Below are 18,518 nucleotides of genomic sequence, written 5' to 3'. Positions count from 1 at the left end.
GAGCTATTGCAAGTCCTAAAAGATGATGCTGTTAAATTACTGCACTCAACATGCCAGCAAATTTGGAAAACTCAGCAGTGGCCACAGGTCAGTTTTCATTCCAATCCCAAAAAAAGGCAATGCCAAAGAATGTTCAAACTGCCACACAATTGCCCTCATCTCACACATTAGCAAAGTAATGCTCAAAATTCTCCAAGACAGGCTTCAATAATACATGAACTGAGAACTTCGAGATGTTTAAGCTGGATTTAGAAAAGGCAGAGGAACCAGAGATCAAATTGCCAAATCCATAGGATCATAAAAGAAACAAGAGAGTTCCAGAAAAACAATTATTTCTGCTGTATTGACTACTCCAAAGCCTTTGACTGTGGATCACAACAAAATGTGGAACATTGTTAAAGTGATGGGAATATCAGACCACCTTACCTATCTCCTGGGAAATCTGTATGCAAGTCAAGATGCAACAGTTAGAACTGGACATGGAACAATAGACTGGTTCCAAATTGGCAAAGGAGTATGGCAAGGATATATATTGTCACCCTGCTTATTTAACTTATATGCAGAGTTCATCATGAGAAATGCTGGGCTGGATGAAGCACAAGCTGGAATCAAGATTCCTGACAGAAATATCAATAACTTCAGATATGCAGATGACACCACTCTTATGGCAGAAAGTGAAGAGGAACTAAAGAGCCTCTTGATGAAAGTGAAAGAGGAGAGTCAAAAAGTTGGCTTAAAACTCAGCATTCAGAAAACTAAGATCGTGGCATCTGGTCCCATCACTTCATGGCAAATAGATGGGGAAAAAATGAAAACAGTGACAAACTTTATTTTGGGGGGCTCCAAAATCAGTTCAGATGGTAACTGCAGCCGTGAAAGTAAAAGACGCTTGCTCCTTGGAAGAAAAGTTATGACCAACCTAGACAGCATATTAAAAAGCAGAGACATTACCTTGCCAACAAAGGTCCACCTAGTCAAAGCTATGGTTTTTCCACTAGTCAAGTATGGATGTGAGAATAGGACCATGAAGAAAGCTGAGTGCCAAAAAAAACTGATGCTTTTGTATTGTGTTGTTGAAAACTCTTGAGAGTCCCTTGGACTGCAAGGAAATCAAACCAGTCAATCCTAAAGGAAATCAGACCTGAATATTCATTGGAAGGACTGATGCTGAAGCTGAAGTTCCAATACTTTGGCCACTTGATGTGAAGAACTGTCTCATTGGTAAAGACCCTGATGATTGAAGGCAGGAGGAGAAGGGGACAGCAGTAGAATGACATCACCGACTTGATGGACTTGAGTTTGAGTAAACTCCGGTATTTGGTGATGGACAGGGAAGCCTGGCATGCTGTAGTCCATGGGATTGCAAAGAGTCAAACATGACTGAGTGACTGAACTGAACTAAACAGTACATCCCTTATTGGGTTATGAGTATAAATAGGAGCATGTGGCACAAGATTCGGGGCACACAGTAATATTCAAGATAATAGCTATCATTATGTGGAAAGTACACTTAGAAAAGTACACTTTTCTAAGCACTTTGTATGTTATATAATTCTTGCAACAGCCAGATGAGGTTGGTCATATTATCATCATTTTAAATGAGGAAACTGAGGAACAGAGAACATAAGAGAGTTACCTGACAACAGTCAGCTTGGTGAGCACAGAGGTGTATTTATTCAAGTTTCCTTCTTGGTAGAAAGACACCAAGTGGCACTCATGGCAAGTACTTAGAATACAATTGATAGAATTGGGGTACTCCTCACTGGTAGAGTGGGTGGACCAGATGGCAATGAGCAGTACCCTTGGTCTGATCATCTTCAGCTTAGCAAATTGTGCCTTTAAAAGTCATCCTGCACATCTTTGTATAGCATTGGCCCCCTTTATACCTTTCTTTCACTTCATACATGTTTAAAATGGATTTTAATACATGTTCCTGGCCTGCCTCAAGTTGGGGCATGGATGAGTGGTACCACTTTCAGCTTCCCACCCCGCCAACACTAAAACCTTGCATGGCCCCCACACTCAAGGATTTTTTTTCCTAATCCTGGGCCTCCAGAAGTTCTGGGTTAGTATGTGGGCCCGCCAAGGAGGAATGTTTATCAAAATTCCAAGGAGCTCCTAGGCTGTGGTCTGGAGTCACATTAGTATCACTGAGATTTCTTTTTGAGGTTGTATTATTAGAAAATATTTCCACAGAGCTCCTGTTTTTCTTCCTATCTCTTAGACTGAAAAAAAAGTGGTATGCTCAAGAATAACATTTCTAGCTACCCCTCTTTTTGTGCCACTGCTTTGCCCAGGTTGTTTGCCTCTGATTGTTTCCAGGAAAATGCAGGACCCTCCATGTCTAACTTTGACTTGAAACTTTTTGGTGCAAGGCTGAGATCTTAGCATTAGAGTGTCAGGGCTAGCATTGGAGAAGGAAATGGCAACCCACTCCAGTATTCTTGCCTGGAGAATCCCAGGGATGGGGGAGCCTGGTGGGCTGCCGCCTATGGGGTCGCACAGAGTGGGACACGACTGAAGTGACTTAGCAGCAGTAGCAGCAGCAGCTAGGAGCTTAGAGATCATCCTCACATACCTCATTTAACAGCTAGAAAAACTGACACCCAGAGAGAGAAAGGGACTGACCCTTCAGTGCCTTTTTGGCCTAGAGACAATATAATGTATTGGCAAAAATGAGCACACTTTCTGGAGTTGCAGACTTAGGTTTGGATTATGAATCTTTGGCTAATTAGCTGGGTGACCATGGCTGATCACTTGACCTCTTTGTCCTTCAGAATATACAGATGATAGCAAGACTATCTACCTCCCAGGGCTATTGTGATGCACAAAAGACAGAGTGAAAGTATGTAGCATGATGTCTGACCCCTGTAGGTGCTCAGTAAGCATTAACTCTCCTGAATCATGGAGCCACTGCTCTTTGTCCCCATAGTTTGCCTTGCATTCCACAAGTTCTGAGCATACCTGTAGTAGACTCCTCTGCTGAGGTGTAAACTCCTTAAGAACAGGGCCAGATATGGCTTGGCATCTGACATACACCCCTACATATCAAGTTCCCACAAATAAAAGGCCCTTGGAAACTGTGGAATAGAATTAGCTAAGAGTTAAGTGTCTTGATGGGGCTTTTGGTGTGTGTCTGATTCTACATAGCCAGAAAGATAAGCAAGTTATTCAGGCTTTCTGGATATCAGACCAAGGTAGCATGTGGTGATAAAATTTCCTATTTAATCAGTATATTTTAATGAACTGAGAAAAGAAGGAAACACAATTTTAAGAGGGTGAATGGATTCCCTTTCTCTCCCTCAAAAATCATCTCCTCTTTATCCCTCCTTGTCTTGTTTTACTTGTCTAGGAACCAAAGCGACTTTTTACACCTGCTCAGGCTTTACTCTTCAGGTACAAGAAAGAGACTTAAAGTCTAGAACTGGGATGAAAGATTAAGATGGAAAGAGAGATTCATAGAAAAAAAAAAAAAGAGAGGGAGAATATGAGAGAGAGAGAGAGAGAGACATCTCAAGGCAGCTGGTGGCTCTGTGGCCAGAGAGCAACTGGTAAAGAAGGACTGTAGCAGTCCTGGGTAGTGGGGCTCATTTGACTTCAGAGTAAACAAGACTATGGGTCTTTATAACTCATGGAGCCTTTCAGGGACTCCCAGGGATCCCTCCCTCCATTCCTTCTTCCTTACTAGTCCCTTTCTGTCCTGCTTATTTCCCAGCTTATAGTCAACTCTAGGTGCCTCCAGGCAGATGAAGATGCCATGCTTCCTGCCTGGCTGCCTCTCATTATCATATGTTCTTTCCAGGGCGAGGACATCCTAGACAGGAGCTCGGAGCTGATCTACACTGGGGAGATGGCCTGGATCTACCAGCCCTATGGCCGCAACCAGCAGCGAGTCTTCTTCCTGTTTGACCACCAGATGGTCCTCTGCAAGAAGGTAACCATACCCCTTTCTTCCCTGAGGGAGATGGTCACCTAAGGAGCACCAGACCCTTCCTCACTGTTATCCCTTGCTCCAAATGAGGTGGGCAACCCTGCCAGGCAAGAACAAGACAGGAAATTGGCAGCAATTCCATGTCATCAGTGGTATGCCTTGACATCACAGGCAGTGCTGTCTTATTGGCTGTGAAACTCTGAAATTCGTAAATTTTGTGTTGGCATATTTTTTACACTTTTCCCTCCTGCTCTTCATGGTGATCTTTCTCACTCTCTTCCACCCAGAGCTGATAGACTACACTGCTGATCTGTACCAGTTCCTAAAAATATTGTAATATTTCTATCCTAGTTTGTGAACAGTGGCTTCCCTGAGTACCTCCTCCCATTTATTCTCTAATAGCTTTGCCCATCTGGCCCTTACTGCCCTAGGAAACAACACAGGACATCCTAACTTACCCTTACAGGTAGGTACCTTTGTAATAGGAAGTTTCTCTGTTCCCCTACCCAATTCCTCTATAAGGTGAGTCACATCCCTATAACTCTCAACTGAGCTCTCCTTTACATTCCCTTCTCTTTAATTCATTTGAGAAAATGTCTTACTCTTATGATTAACTCAGTATGAGTGTTTGTTTCTTAGTATCTTCTCCTTGGCAGGTAGGAGGGTGGCATATGTTTTCAGCCTGATTCCTCCAAATTGGATACTGTTTCCTCTACCTCCTCCCTTAGGATAGGGAGTTCAGATAACTTTTGGCTCCAAGGACTGCTGGAAAGAATTTGGGACCAGGGAAAGTAAAAGAGGAGGGCAAAACCAAAGAATGCTTAGAGTGACTAAATTCACCATCCTACCCTTGGCTCTTTCTCCATAATTCACTCCCTTTGTTCTCTTCCTCACCCATAGAAAATACCTTTGCAAGGGAATACTAAGTCATGAAACATTAGGTTAAACACTGATGTTTTCTAACCTGGAGAAGGAAATGGCAGCCCACTTCAATATTCTTGCCTGGAGAATTCTATGGACAGAGGAGCCTGGTGGGCTACAGTCCATGGAGTCACAAAGAGCTGGATACGACTGAGTGACTTTCTTTTTTTTCAACCTGGAACAAGAACCACACATTTGTTTTTAAGCCGCTGTTCTCTGTGTATGCCACATCTTGTATTAAATCTTTGTTCATTTTCCTTTGATGGTACATTAAGAGAACAAATTGAGTTTCAAGTGAAACCTCCTCAGTGTTTGGGGATAAGCTTTTAAGTGCCAGCTCTGGAACTGATAGCTGGCTAGTTAATAGAGATAGTTACTGCCTTGGTCTTGACCTGGCCCTGGAAGAGATAATTTTTAGGAATCTGGAACTTGGCTAAGCACCCAGCCCTCTTATTATTTACCCCCAACTCTTCCTTAGACCTACATCAAATCAGGAGGCAGATTTTTGAGCATTAATTTAGGTAGCCAAGGAAATTCTCAGCATATCAGCCATGTTACCCATAGGCATCTGCCCATTCTTCCCATTGAGGCATTTTTACACTCAGAACAACCAGTCAGAGAGAGACACAGAAAAACAATTAAGAAGCTGGTTTATTTTAGAGTTGTGCACAACTCAGACCCTGTTAATCTGGGTACCTGTCTGCCAAGGCTGAGATTACTTTAAGTAAAATGTGAAACTCAGCTCTGGAAAGATGTAGATATAAGAAACTAAGAGACAGTGCCAGGACCCAGGACACAAAATAGTGAGGCAAAGGCTAGGAATAAAGGGAAGAAACAAGATGGACAGTGGGATTAATTTATGAGCAAGGGGCAGAAGAAGAATAAAATTGAATGAGAGTCAGCTCCAGGCCAGTTAGTATGAGCCAGTGATTAAGGAGAAACCAGAAGTCAAAGCAGGGTTGGGGGTTCAAGCAAGCCAACCTGGCAGGATGGGGGTAGCAGGCAACGAGGATCACAAAAACAAGAGAAACCTTGAAGCTAGCATAGCTTTATTCCAATGAGAGGCTTCTTTTTCTAATAAGAACTGTGGACTCGCATTCCAGAACAAAGCTGACTCAGACTCTTGAGTATAAAGGGCACTAACTACATACCTGGGCCTTCTTGACTCTGGTTCCTCAGAGCATGAGCAACTACAGTTTGATTTTTCAAAGGCTATTAAAGCTATATATGATGCTTGTGTTGAGGCTATGGTTGAGGATTTCTATTTGATACCTAAAATAGATCTTTCTATTCAGCAAATAGGGAGTAAACTTTTGAGAAATGACCATGAAGTCAAAATAAGGTATAGAAAGAGACAAGGTCCTTTGTCTGCTGAGTGGTTGAGAGACTTCTTGTCACTGCTATAAAAGACTTTCCTTATGAGGTAGAGCTGGAAGAAATGGACAGAGCCTTTTGAAGGTGAAGATTCCTTTGGCAAAGGAAATATACAAAGGAAAAGAAGAAGGGCCAGGACTAGAACTGGGTGAGTAAGGCACTCACCTTAGGCACAGATTTAAAAACAATGCCCCAGAACACAGTAATCTTTTTACAAGGAAGAAAGGGGACAAGAAAGCTAAGTAATCAAATGTCACTACACTAAGCTTTCTGATGAGTTCATATTTTAAAAGGAAGAGGAAACATGGGGCCCTAGCAAGTGGATAGATAATAGGTAACATTTTATATGTGGTAGGATGTTTAATAGGAGTGACAAAGATTAGTTTCATGAATCCTAGAATGGGTAAAAGTTAGTTATTAAAGATTCTAAGATAATATCAATGATTTTAAAAGATCCGTTCATAGAAAGAAGAAAAAAAATGATATTCTGTCAGCTCCCTGCTAAGGATAACTAATTTACTATTAACAGAGGAACATAAAACTTCTCTGTCAATGGAAAAAGAGCATAAACCTGTTGAGGGGAAATTTAAACCTAAAGTATCTGTAGTTATAGGAAAACACTTCAGTGTTCTGAATTTCATGCTGTAATTATTGATCCCCTGCTCTGTGCCAGCCAGCTCTGCCTTCTTCGGGCTTGTGATCTAAAATAATTTAAAAATATATACATCATTGGGCACTGAAATAATTCTCAGATGTCCTCAGCAGAATTGCTGTAGATAAATGCAACAGAATCATGTGTTCCAGGAGATCTATCAAAACACTATCAATTCAGTACAGTCTCTCAGTCGTGTCTGACTCTTTGCAACCCCATGACTTGCAGCACGCCAGGCCTCCCTGTCCATCACCAACTCCCGGAGTTCACCCAAACTCATGTCCATCGAGTCGGTGATGCCATCCAGCCATTTCATCCTCTGTCATCCTCTTCTCCTCCTGCCCCCAATCCCTCCCAGTATCAGAGTCTTTTCCAATGAGTCAACTCTTCGCATGAGGTGGCCAAAGTACTGGAGTTTCAGCTTTAGCATCAGTCCTTCCAATGAACACCCAGGACTGATCTCCTTTAGAATGGACTGGTTGGATCTCCTTGCAGTCCAAGGGACTCTCAAGAGTCTTCTCCAACACCACAGTTCAAAAGCATCAATTCTTCGGTGCTCAGCTTTCTTCACAGTCCAACTCTCACATCCATACATGACCACCTGAAAAACCATAGCCTTGATTAGACGGACCTTTATTGGCAAAGTAATGTCTCTGCTTTTGAATATGCTATCTAGGTTGGTCATAACTTTCCTTCCAAGGAGTAAGCATCTTTTAATTTCATGACTGCAATCACCATCTGCAGTGATTTTGGAGCCCCTAAAAAATAAAGTCTGACACTGTTTCCATTGTTTTCCCATCTATTTCCCATGAAGTGATGAGACCAGATGCCATGATCTTCGTTTTCTGAAAGTTGAGCTTTAAGCCAACTTTTCACTCTCCTCTTTCACTTTCATCAAGAGGCTTTTTAGTTCCTCTTCACTTTCCGCCATAAGGGTGGTGTCATCTGCATGTCTGAGGTTATTGATATTTCTACTGGCAATCTTGATTCCAGCATGTGCTTCTTCTAGCCCATGTTTCTCATGGTGTACTCTGCATATAAGTTAAATAAGCAGGGTGACAATATAGAGCCTTGACATACTCCTTTTCCTATTTGGAACCAGTCTGTTGTTCCATGTCTAGTTCTAACTGTTGCTTCCTGACCTGCATATAGGTTTCTCACAAGGCAGGTCAGATAGTCTGGTATTCCCATCTCTTTCAGAAGTTTCCACAGTTTATTGTGGAAGGCTTTGGCATAGTCAATAAAGCAGAAATAGATGTTTTTCTGGAACTCTCTTCCTTTTTCGATGATCCAGTGGATGTTGGCCATTTGATCTCTGGTTCCTCTGCCTTTTCTAAAACCAGCTTGAACATCTGGAAGTTCACGGTTCATGTTGTACCACTTTTCAAAATTTAAAAGATTCTATAAAATATAGATTGACAATGATGGACTAACATTCACTGTGTACCTCTATGATTCTGTTCTAAGACCTTTATTTTCATTAACTCAATTTAATCATCACAACAAACATATGAGGTAAGTACTATTATTTTTCCCATTTTAAATATATATAAAGTGAGGTACAGAGAAGTTATATGGTTATGAAGTTGCCTAAAAATTGACAGAAGGTAATGGAACAAAACCCTGAATATATTGTTCAATAAAGTTCTTGGTGAAAATGAAAAATGTATCTTTTATTTTTGCTTAAAAAAACAAAGGAACTTGTTGACCAACCCAATATAATTTGCCCAAGGTGATATCATAGCTATTGAGTGATGGAGCCAGGAATTGAATCTAGAAAAGCTAGCTCCAGACTTTTCATTAGTAACCTCTATGTCATTATTCCCATTGAGCTTGTCAGAATTCTATAATAGATTATCAAACAGAGGTGAACATTTAAATGGAGGTACAGTGACAGGGACTCACCATTGGTTTCCTAACAGCAGATCATGTCACATAAAATCCAGTTTCTGTCTTGCCATTAACTAGAGTAGTTGATGAGCAGGTTGCACTAGATAGAAAATATCATGATTTTAGCCTGGTGCTTCAGACTTTCTAAGGTTTCCTTGGAGATAGAAGGAATGTGGAGTGGTAGAAAAAGCATAAAATTTATGGTCAGATTTTGGGCTCCTTAGTTCCAGCACTCCCTAACTACATGATTTCAAACAAATGACTTTTCACTTCCTCCACTTTTATTTCATTGTCTGTAAAATGGAGATAACAGCTATTCTACAGGATTGTGAAGATTAAATGAAATCAGTGCATATAAAATGCCTGATAGAGGGCCTTACACCTAGTAGGTACTTGTTAGTCTTCTCCCAACCCAATAAAGAAATAATCAGCCCTGTAAGATAGTGAGGCCTCCATCACTAGCATGCATGCTCAGTCCTCTGTTGATGAGATTCTCCAGGCAAGAATACTGGAGTGGGTTGCCATTTCCTCCTCCAAGGGATCTTCCCAACCCAGGGATCAAACCTCCATTTCCTACATTGCAAGTGAATTCTTTACCCACTGAGCCATCAGGGAAGCCCCTCCATCACTAGATGTACCACCAAGTGAGCTAGATGTTTTTCTGCCAGAGATAGTATAAGAGAGATTGAAAGACCTGACTCCTGAGATAATTTGGCCCAGTTATTATTAATAAGTTCTCATCCAGCTCTCAAGATTCTGTTCATTCCCAAAAAGTTAAGCTAAAATTTCCCTAACTGGAAGCTGGGATTGTGTACACCACTTATAACAGCTTGAAAAACGTGTAGCTTGTTTCAGAGTGTGCATATATGTGTGTGAATATATATATGAAGATGCTTTCTAAGGGTCATTATACTCGGTGGAAAATGACACCAGTGGCTTCTAACTATGTGATCCCTTCCTTAACTTTTGCTGCTTCCCTCTTTGTCACTTTTGTTTTGAAAAATTTAGATAAGCCTTTTTTTGTTTTCTTGTCCATTATGATATCACTTAAGTTTCTGCTCCTCTGCATCTTGTTGTTGTTGTTCAGTCATTAAATCGTGTCTGACTCTATGTGACCTCATGGACTGCAGCACGCCAGGCTTCTCTGTCCTTCAGTATCTCCCTGAGTTTGCTCAAACTAATGTCCATTGAATAGGTGACGCTATCCAATCATCTCATCCTCTCTTGGCCTCTTTTCCTCCTGCTATCAATCTTTCCCAGTATCAGGGTCCTTTCCAATGAATAAGCTCTTCTCATCAGGTGGCCAAAGTATTGGAGCCTCAGCTTCAGCATCAAATAGCATCAGTCCTTCCAATGAATATTCAGGGTTGATTTCCCTCAGGATTGACTGATTTGATCTCCTTGTAGTCCAAGGGACTCTCAAGAGTCTTCTCCAGCACCACAGATTGAAAGAATCAATTCTTCAGTGCTCAGTCTTCTTTATGGTCCAAATCTCACATCCATACATGACTACTGGAAAACCATAGCTTTGACTATACTTTGTTGGCAAAGTGATATCTCTGCTTTTTAAAATGCTGTCTAGGTTTGTCATAGCTTTTTTTCCAAGGAGCAAGCATCTTTTAATTTCCTGGTTGCAATCACTGTCTGCAATGATTTTGGAACCCAAGAAAATAAACTGTGTCACTGCTCCCAATTTTTCCCCATCTATTTGCCATGAAGTGATGGTACTGAATGCCATGATATTACTTTTTTGAGTGTTGAGTTTTAAGCCAGCTTTTTCACTCTCCTCCTTCACCCTCATTAAGAGGCTATTTAGTTCCTCTGCACTTTCTGCCATTAGAGTGGTATTATCTGCATATCTGAGGCTGTTGATATTTCTCCTGCCAATCTTGATTCCAGCTTGTGATTCATCCAGCTTGGCATTTCTCATGATATACCCTGCATCTAAATTAAATAAACAGGGTGACAGTATACAACCTAGACATACTCCTTTGCCAATTTTGAACCAGTCCATTGTTCCATGTCCTGTTCTAAAAGTTGCTTCTTGACCTGTATACAGCCTTCTCAGGAGACAGGTAAGGTGGTCTGGCATTCCCATCTCTTTAAGAATTGTCCGCAGTTTGTTGTCGTCCACACAAAGACTTTAGCATAGTTAATGAAGCAGAAATAGATATTTTTCTGAAATTCCTTTGCTTTCTCTGTGATCCAATGAATGTTGGTAATTTGGCGTCTGGTTCCTCTGCCTTTTCTAGACCTTGCTTGTACATCTGGAATTTCTCAGTTCATGTACTGCTGAAGCCTAGCTCGAAGGATTTTGAGTTGCTAGCTTATGAAATGAGCACTACTGTACAGTAGTTTGAACATTCTTTGGCATTGCTCTTCTTTGAGATTGGAATGAAAACTGACCTTTTCTAGTCCTTTGGCCACTGCTGAGTTTTCCAAATTTGCTGACATATTGAGTGTAGCTTGTTAACAGCATCATCTTTTAGGATTTGAAATAATTCAGCTGGAATTCTATCACCTCCACTGGCTTTGTTTGCAGTAATACTTCCTAAGGCCCACTTGACTTCACACTCCAGGATGTCTGGCTCTAGAAAAGTGACTACATATTTGTGTTTATCCGAGTCATTAAGACCTTTTTTGTATAGTTCTTCTGTCTATTCTTGCCATCTCTTCTTAATCTCTTCTGCTTTTGTTAGGTCCTTACCAATTCTGCCCTTTACCATGCCCATCCTTGCATGAAATGTTCCCCTGATATCTCCATTTTTTTTGAAGCGATTTCTAGTCTTTCCCATTCTATTCCTTTCTTCTGTTTCTTTGCATTGTTTGCTTAAGAAGTCTTTCTTCTCTCTCCTTGTTATTCTTTGGATCTCTTCATTCAGTTTGGTATATCTTTACCTTTCTCCTTTGCCTTTTGTTTCTCTCCTTTTCTCTCTTTTTTTTAATTTTTTTAATTTAATAATTTTAAAACATGTGTTCCCCTAAAGCCTCCTCAGACAACCACTTTGGTTTCTTGAATTTCTTTTTCTTTGGGATGGTTTTGGTCACTGCCTCCTATACATAGTTAAAAACCTCTGTCCATAGTTCTTCAGGGACTCTGTCTACCAGATCTAATCTCTTGAACCTATTTGTCACCTACATGGTATAATCATAAGGGATTTGATAGCCTGTGGTTTTCCCTACTTTCTTCTATTTAAGCCTGAATTTTGCAATAAGGAGCTCATGATCTGAGTCAGCTCCAGGTCTTGTTTTTTGCTGACTGCATACAGCTTCTCCATCATTGGTTTTCAATGTTGACCATCTGGTGATGTCCATGTGTAGAGTTGTCTCTTGTGTTGTTGGAAGAGGGTGTTTGCTATGACTGGTGTGTTCCCTTGACAAAACTCTGTTAGCTTTTGCCCTGCTTCATTTTGTACTCCAAGGCCAAACTTGCCTGTTACTCCAGGTATCTCTTGACTTCCTACTTTTGCATTCTAGTCCTCTATGATGAAAAGGACATCTTTTTTGGATGTTGATTCTAGAAGGTCTTGTAGGTCCTCACAGAACTGTTCAACTTCAGCTTCTTTGGCATTAGTGGTTGGAGCATAGACTTGGCTTACTGTGATATTGAATGGTTTGCCTTGGAGACAAACCGAGATCATTCTGTTGTTTTTGAGATTGTACCCAAGTGCTAGGATTTCCTGATAGCTCAGTTGGTAAAGAATCTGCCTGCAATGCAGGAGGCCCCAGTTTGATTCCTGGGTTGGGAAGATCCCCTGGAGAAGGGAAAGGTTACCCACTCCAGTATTCTGGCCTAGAGAATTCCATGGACTGTATGGTCCATGGGGTTGCAAAAAGTCAGACATGACTGAGCACCTTTCACTTTCATTTCACCCAAGTACTGCATCTTGAAGTCTTTTGTTGACTGTGTGGGCTAATCCATTTCTTCTCAGGAATTTTTGCCCACAGTAGTACATATAATTGTTATCTGAATTTAATTTTGTTTAATAATTTTTTTGTTATTTTCCTCCTGAGATGATTATATTGGAAATGATTTAGTTGCTTCCGGAAATTTTACCCTTTTTTGTTTCTTCCCTTTCATATTTTACTGAGGAAGAGAGAACCCCTTTTCCCTCTCCTCAGTCAATCATCCACCAATATTGTTACAACTCTGCTGTTGCCACAAACAGCCTTTTCCCTATCTTTCATCAATTGTGCCAGTCTGGACATGCTCTGTTGTCCCCTGCATCATAACTGCTTAGTTTTTTGTTGCTTTCATCATATTCTGGGAGAATTGGAACTAAATTGAATGTAGGGATGCTGGAGAGATAATTTCTTCTGTTCATGGAACTTTCTGCCTTTGGACCATTTTTTCATGAACTAAAGGGCCAGACTTGGAGGTTGAGGCATTTGGAACAACTCAAAAATGCATCAGAGATGGAATAGAGTAGAAAAAAAGATTTCTACTTTAAAACCAGTGGATTTAAAACAAGAACACTTGAGTCCAAGACTCTACTATCTCTTACTAATTTGCTTAACCTTGCATCAGTTCTTTAAGTCTTTATTCTTATCAATGTCAAGTCAACCTGATGATAGAATTCACTTCAGGAGGATTTGAGGAGAATCACTTGAAGGAATGGGATGCAGTGAGCTATAATGTTAAGGTCATGGGTTCTAGAGCCAGACAAGAGACCACCAGTTTACTTTTTCCCATCAGCTATGTAATCTTGGACACCTCCTGGGTGCCTTTTATTATCCCCTCATTTGCAAAATGGGAATCATCAAGCTGAACTGAATAGTATCTACATGCGAGGAAGTGTTGCATGTTGTTGTACCTCATGCAAGTTCATGTACATGTACAAGTGTGTTGTATCTCAGTGTTAAATGAGGTAATACAGTTATAGGGCCTGGCACACAGTAAATATTCAGTGATCATTCATTCAGGACGTTTTTATTCAGAGGCAGTATCAGTTCAGTTCAGTTCAGTCACTCAGTCGTGTCCAACTCTTTGAGACCCCATGGACTGCAGCACGCCAGGCCTCCCTGTCCATCACCAACTCCCAGAGTTTACTCAAACTCATGTACATTGAGTTGGTAATGTCATCTAACCATCTCATCCTCTGTCATCCCCTTCTTCTCCTGCCTTCAATCTTTCCCAGCATCAGGGTCTTTTCAAATGAGTCAGTTCTTCACATCAGATGGCCAAAGTATTGGAGTTTCAGCTTCAACATCAGTCCTTCCAGTGAACACTCAGGACTGATTTCCTTTAGAATGGACTGGTCATTGCAGTCCAAGGGACTCTCAAGAGTCTTCTCCAACACCACAGTTCAAAAGCATCAATTCTTCAGCGCTCAGCTTTCTTTATAGTCCAACTCTCACATCCACACATGACTACTGGAAAAACCATAACCTTGACTAGATGGACCTTTGTTGGCAAAGTAATGTCTCTTCTTTTTAATATGCTCTCTAGTTTGGTCATAACTTTCCTGCCAAGTAGTACGCATCTTTTAACTTCATGGCTGTATACACAGTGGTTAAAACAAGAACAGATTTTTAGAGCCAGATATCTTAGACTCAAATCCCAGCTATGCCATAAATGGTAGCTTTTATTCCTGGGCAAGTTTCTTAACTGCTCTATGTCCGCAGTTTCTCATAAAATGGGATTATAACAGTACCTAACTTGTAAGATAGGATGATTTAAGTTAATAAATGCAAAGTGTAGTTGCCAAGGGATGAACACATAAAGGTAACATCATACACACACACATATACACAATGTGATATTATTAAATATTTGAAAAAGAAAGAAACCCTGCTGTGCCCAACAACATGGTTGAACCTGGAAGATATTATTCTATGTAAAATAAGGCAGAGAAAGACAGATACTATATTATCTCATTTATATATGGAATTTAAAACAGTCCAACTCATAGAGGTAGAGAGTAGAATGGTGGTTGCCGGGGCTCATTTGGGTGGAGAAAATGGGGAGATGTTGGTCAAAGGGTAAAAACTTTCAGTTATGTAGGATAAATGAGTTTTGGATAGCTAATGTATTATACATATGGTGACTATAGTTAGCAACACTGTATTGTATAATTGAAATTTGCTAAGAAAATAGATCTGAAGTATTTTCTCATCTCAAAAAAAGACAACTATGTGAGATGATGGATATGTTAATTAACTTGATTGTGATGATCATTACATAATGCATACATATATAAAAACATCAAGTTGTATACCTTAAATATATATAAGTTTTGTTATTTATACCTCAATAAAGCTGGGGGGAAAGTATTTAGAGTAGTGTCTGCTGCATAATGTCTGTTGTTTAAGTGTTCACTGTTGTCGTTGTTGTCATTATGGCTGATTTATGTCAATGTTTGGCAAAAACCACTACAATATTGTAAAGCAATTAGCCTCCAATTAAAATAAATTAATTAAAAAAAGAATGTATTCTAGATGCTGCAATGTTATAATGATAAAGACAAATCCAGTCATAGCACCATGTGCCTTCCCCAGGATCTGAAGAGAAAGCCAGGGTTGTTAGGCTAGAGGTGAGTAGCCAGGGCCCCCTCAAAAGAGGTAGGGAGAACCTTGCTGACAAGCAAGTGAGGCAAACTTCAATCCTGAACAGTTACATTCCCCAGACTGCAGCACCTGCCATTTGTACAAAATGTACTATAGTATTTCAGTAAACCCCATGAATACCCAGTAAGGCCAAGTTCAAACAGCTCCCAGCTGTTTCAATCACGTAATGTCAGGGATGGGGATAAGCTCCTTGCTGGAGACATGGCTAGAGCCAGGGCCAGAGTGCTTGGCTGCAGGTGCCAGGACCATCCTAGAGAAGCACTAGCTCCCTTAATCTCCTCCAACTTGGATGAGTAGAAAGGAAAAGGAGGAAGGTGGCCATCCTGTTAGAAACAACCCCATTTAGACAGAGAAATTGTGAAGACCCAAATAGCATCTGTGAAAGTGAAAGTGAAAGCTCAGTCCTGTCCGACTCGTTGCAACCCCATGGACTGTAACCTACCAGGCTCCTCCATCCATCGGATTTTCTGGGCAAGAATACTGGAGTGGGTTGACATTTCCTTCTCCAGGAGATCTTCTCCACCCAGGGATTGAACTCCGGTCTCCCACACTGTAGACAGACGCTTTACCGTCTGAGCCACCAGGGAAGTCTAAATAGCATCTGTGCTGCTGCTGCTGCTAAGTCGCTTCAGTCTGTGCGACCCCATAGACGGCAGCCCACCAGGTTCCCCCATCCCTGGGATTCTCCAGGCAAGAACACTGGAGTGGGTTGCCATTTCCTTCTCCAATGCATGAAAGTGGAAAGTGAAAGTGAAGTTGCTTGGTCGTGTCCGACTCTTAGTGACCCCATGGACTATACAGCCCACCAGGCTCCTCCATCCATGGGATTTTCCAGACAAGAGTACTGGAGTGGTGTGCCACTGCCTTCTCCGAAATAGCATCTGTAGGGAGCACCTATTCACCATGTGCCTTTGAAAGCACTCAGATCACCATTAACAATTTGCATGTGGGCATCCCAGTCCCAGCAGTCCCACAGGCAACTAGGGCCCAGGAGAGCTTTGTCCTCTTGCTGTGTGTGGAAGCTGAGCAGAAAAAATGTTTGAGCCTTTATCAGCTTTCCTTCCCTGGATAACTCCTAAATAAGGCAAAACCAAGGAAAGCTCAGTACGGGGCACAACCTGAATGGACAGACAAAATTAGCAATAAAACATATAAAACAGAACTAATGCAAATTCACTAGGGTGGTAATTGAATGCTGGTTGTCTTCATAGTCTTTATAGTTGTCTTCATAAGTGTCTTCATAGTCTTCATAGTCAGTGCTAGTGTTCAGAAAAGGAAAACTGTAGTGATGTGATCTAGAGGGTGCAGTCATGGAAGGCTTCTTTGAGGAGGAAGAATGTGTGAATTTGGTCTTAAAGTCTGAAAGGACTGGAATAGAAGGCTTCTTTGGATCAGGGAGGGGATAGTAGTGTGAGCCCAGGTATAGATCTGTGATTTTGGTGAGTAAGTAGCAAACAGTATTTGCCACCCACCACTAATACCACCCCTGCCCTGAAAGGGTTTCTGGAATTTCCAGGGACAGTGGGGTAGCTATGTACATTTTAAAACATTCAGAGTTGCTTTGACTTTGATTTCTTTTCTATCACAATATTTAACTTACTTTGAAAGTTCAAATGAACTAAAGGAGGCAATGGGTTTTTTACATTTATCAAAAGGAGTTTTTAAGATCTATGAAACACTGGTCTGAAAGCAAGAAAGCTCAGCACCATGTTTATCAGGTAAGGCTAGCCTCATGACCTGGATACTGCATGTTTAGATTTGAGATTTACAACAATTTTACAAGGTAAATATGACTCTCCTAGTTTTATAGTTGAGGGAATTGAGCCTTAGCAAGGTTAATTCATTTGCCCAGTACCACACAGCTAGGAGATTAAGCAGCTAAAATTCAAACTCAGAACTTTAAACTCTAACTGATGTTCTTTCCACCATTCTGTGCTGCTTAGTGGCCTTAGCTACCCTTTCTGGTCGGTTTTCTGAACAGTGGGTCATTCTTAATCATTCCTAGCACATCCCTTCACTTAGCTTTATGACTAATCTGATGTCTGAAAGCTCACTTTCAACCCTCTGGGGAGCCAGAAAGACCAGGAAAAGGGAGAATTTTAATGACACATCCCTCTAGTCCTATTCCCCTGCCACAAAGACAGAATTCTCTGTCATTCATTATTATCCTCAAATACCTAGAGAAACAATAGGAGGTTCAGTTGATGCTTTTAATTTAGCTCTAAGATCATGTGCATCCTTTCCATTTTTGAAAACTATTAAAGATTTTGAAGGCTAATAATGTTTATGACACACCAATTCAGAGGGAAAGGAAGCAGCAGGCTGAAGTTAGGAATAGAGGGAGGGTTGACTCTGCCTATATTCTAGCCAGGTGGGCACCCACCTATTAGCTGTGTGGTCCAGGTCTATGTGCATGTGTATTATGTTTTGTAAGGTAGGTGTCATGCCTTTACAGAATCAAAGTAGACTACATGGATACATTCTCCTCAGCTTGTCCTGCTTTTGTAGTTAGTTTGACAGGGCCAACTTTTTATGCATATTGTTTCACAAAGTGTTCCTAGGTATTATAGAAGTTAGTTCATGAGTGTGCATGTATGCTTAGTCGCTCAGTCATGTCCGACTCTTTATAACCCTTTGGACTGTAGCCCACCAGGCTCCTCTCTCCATGGGATTTTCCAGTCAAGAATACTGGAGTGGATTGCCATTTCCTACTCAGGGAATCTTCCTGACCCAGGGAATCTTCCTGACCCAGGGATTGAACCCACATCTCCTGTGTCTCCTGTGTTGCAGACAGATGGATTCTTAACCTGCTGAACCATCAAGGAGCCACCCCATTATTTTGGCAGGACCAAACTTGTCCAATTTGAGCATGGTAAAAGGAATCCAAACTCTGAAACAGACTTGTAACTACATTGTCCCACTCTGTATAGCAGACCTATCTTTCTTGTAAACTTGATATCAGGATTACCCAATGGATTAGAACCAATCTCTGTGCAAAAACTTAGAGATTGATTATAAATAAAATGATTTATATGATTACAAGATGATTTATGTGCATAATCATTATGGAAAGAAAAGAACACCATGATGTATTTGGCAACCTAGGGTTTTGAGATGGACAGAGCTACGCTGAGAATCCTGAAAGACAGTTTTCCACACCCTACAGAAAAGCTCTGTTTACCA

General features: G+C 41.0%; 1 protein-coding gene across 10 annotated transcripts in view; it reads left to right on the top strand.

Moving 5' to 3' along the window:
• ARHGEF9 (Cdc42 guanine nucleotide exchange factor 9) overlaps positions 1 to 18,518 on the top strand; it is a 420,451-nt gene that overhangs the window by 368,785 nt on the left and 33,148 nt on the right. For all 10 annotated transcript variants that reach the window (XM_027535132.1, XM_027535130.1, XM_027535131.1 and 7 more), the window contains one exon: positions 3,803 to 3,934. In XM_027535132.1, the coding sequence (XP_027390933.1) occupies positions 3,803 to 3,934 (132 nt within the window). The remainder of the gene's footprint in view (positions 1 to 3,802; positions 3,935 to 18,518) is intronic.

The sequence above is a fragment of the Bos indicus x Bos taurus genome, chromosome X (assembly GCF_003369695.1).
Source record: "Bos indicus x Bos taurus breed Angus x Brahman F1 hybrid chromosome X, Bos_hybrid_MaternalHap_v2.0, whole genome shotgun sequence".
Lineage (NCBI taxonomy): Eukaryota > Metazoa > Chordata > Mammalia > Artiodactyla > Bovidae > Bos > Bos indicus x Bos taurus.
Note: the sequence above shows the minus strand (reverse complement) of the source record. Positions and strands in the feature narration are given on the sequence as shown.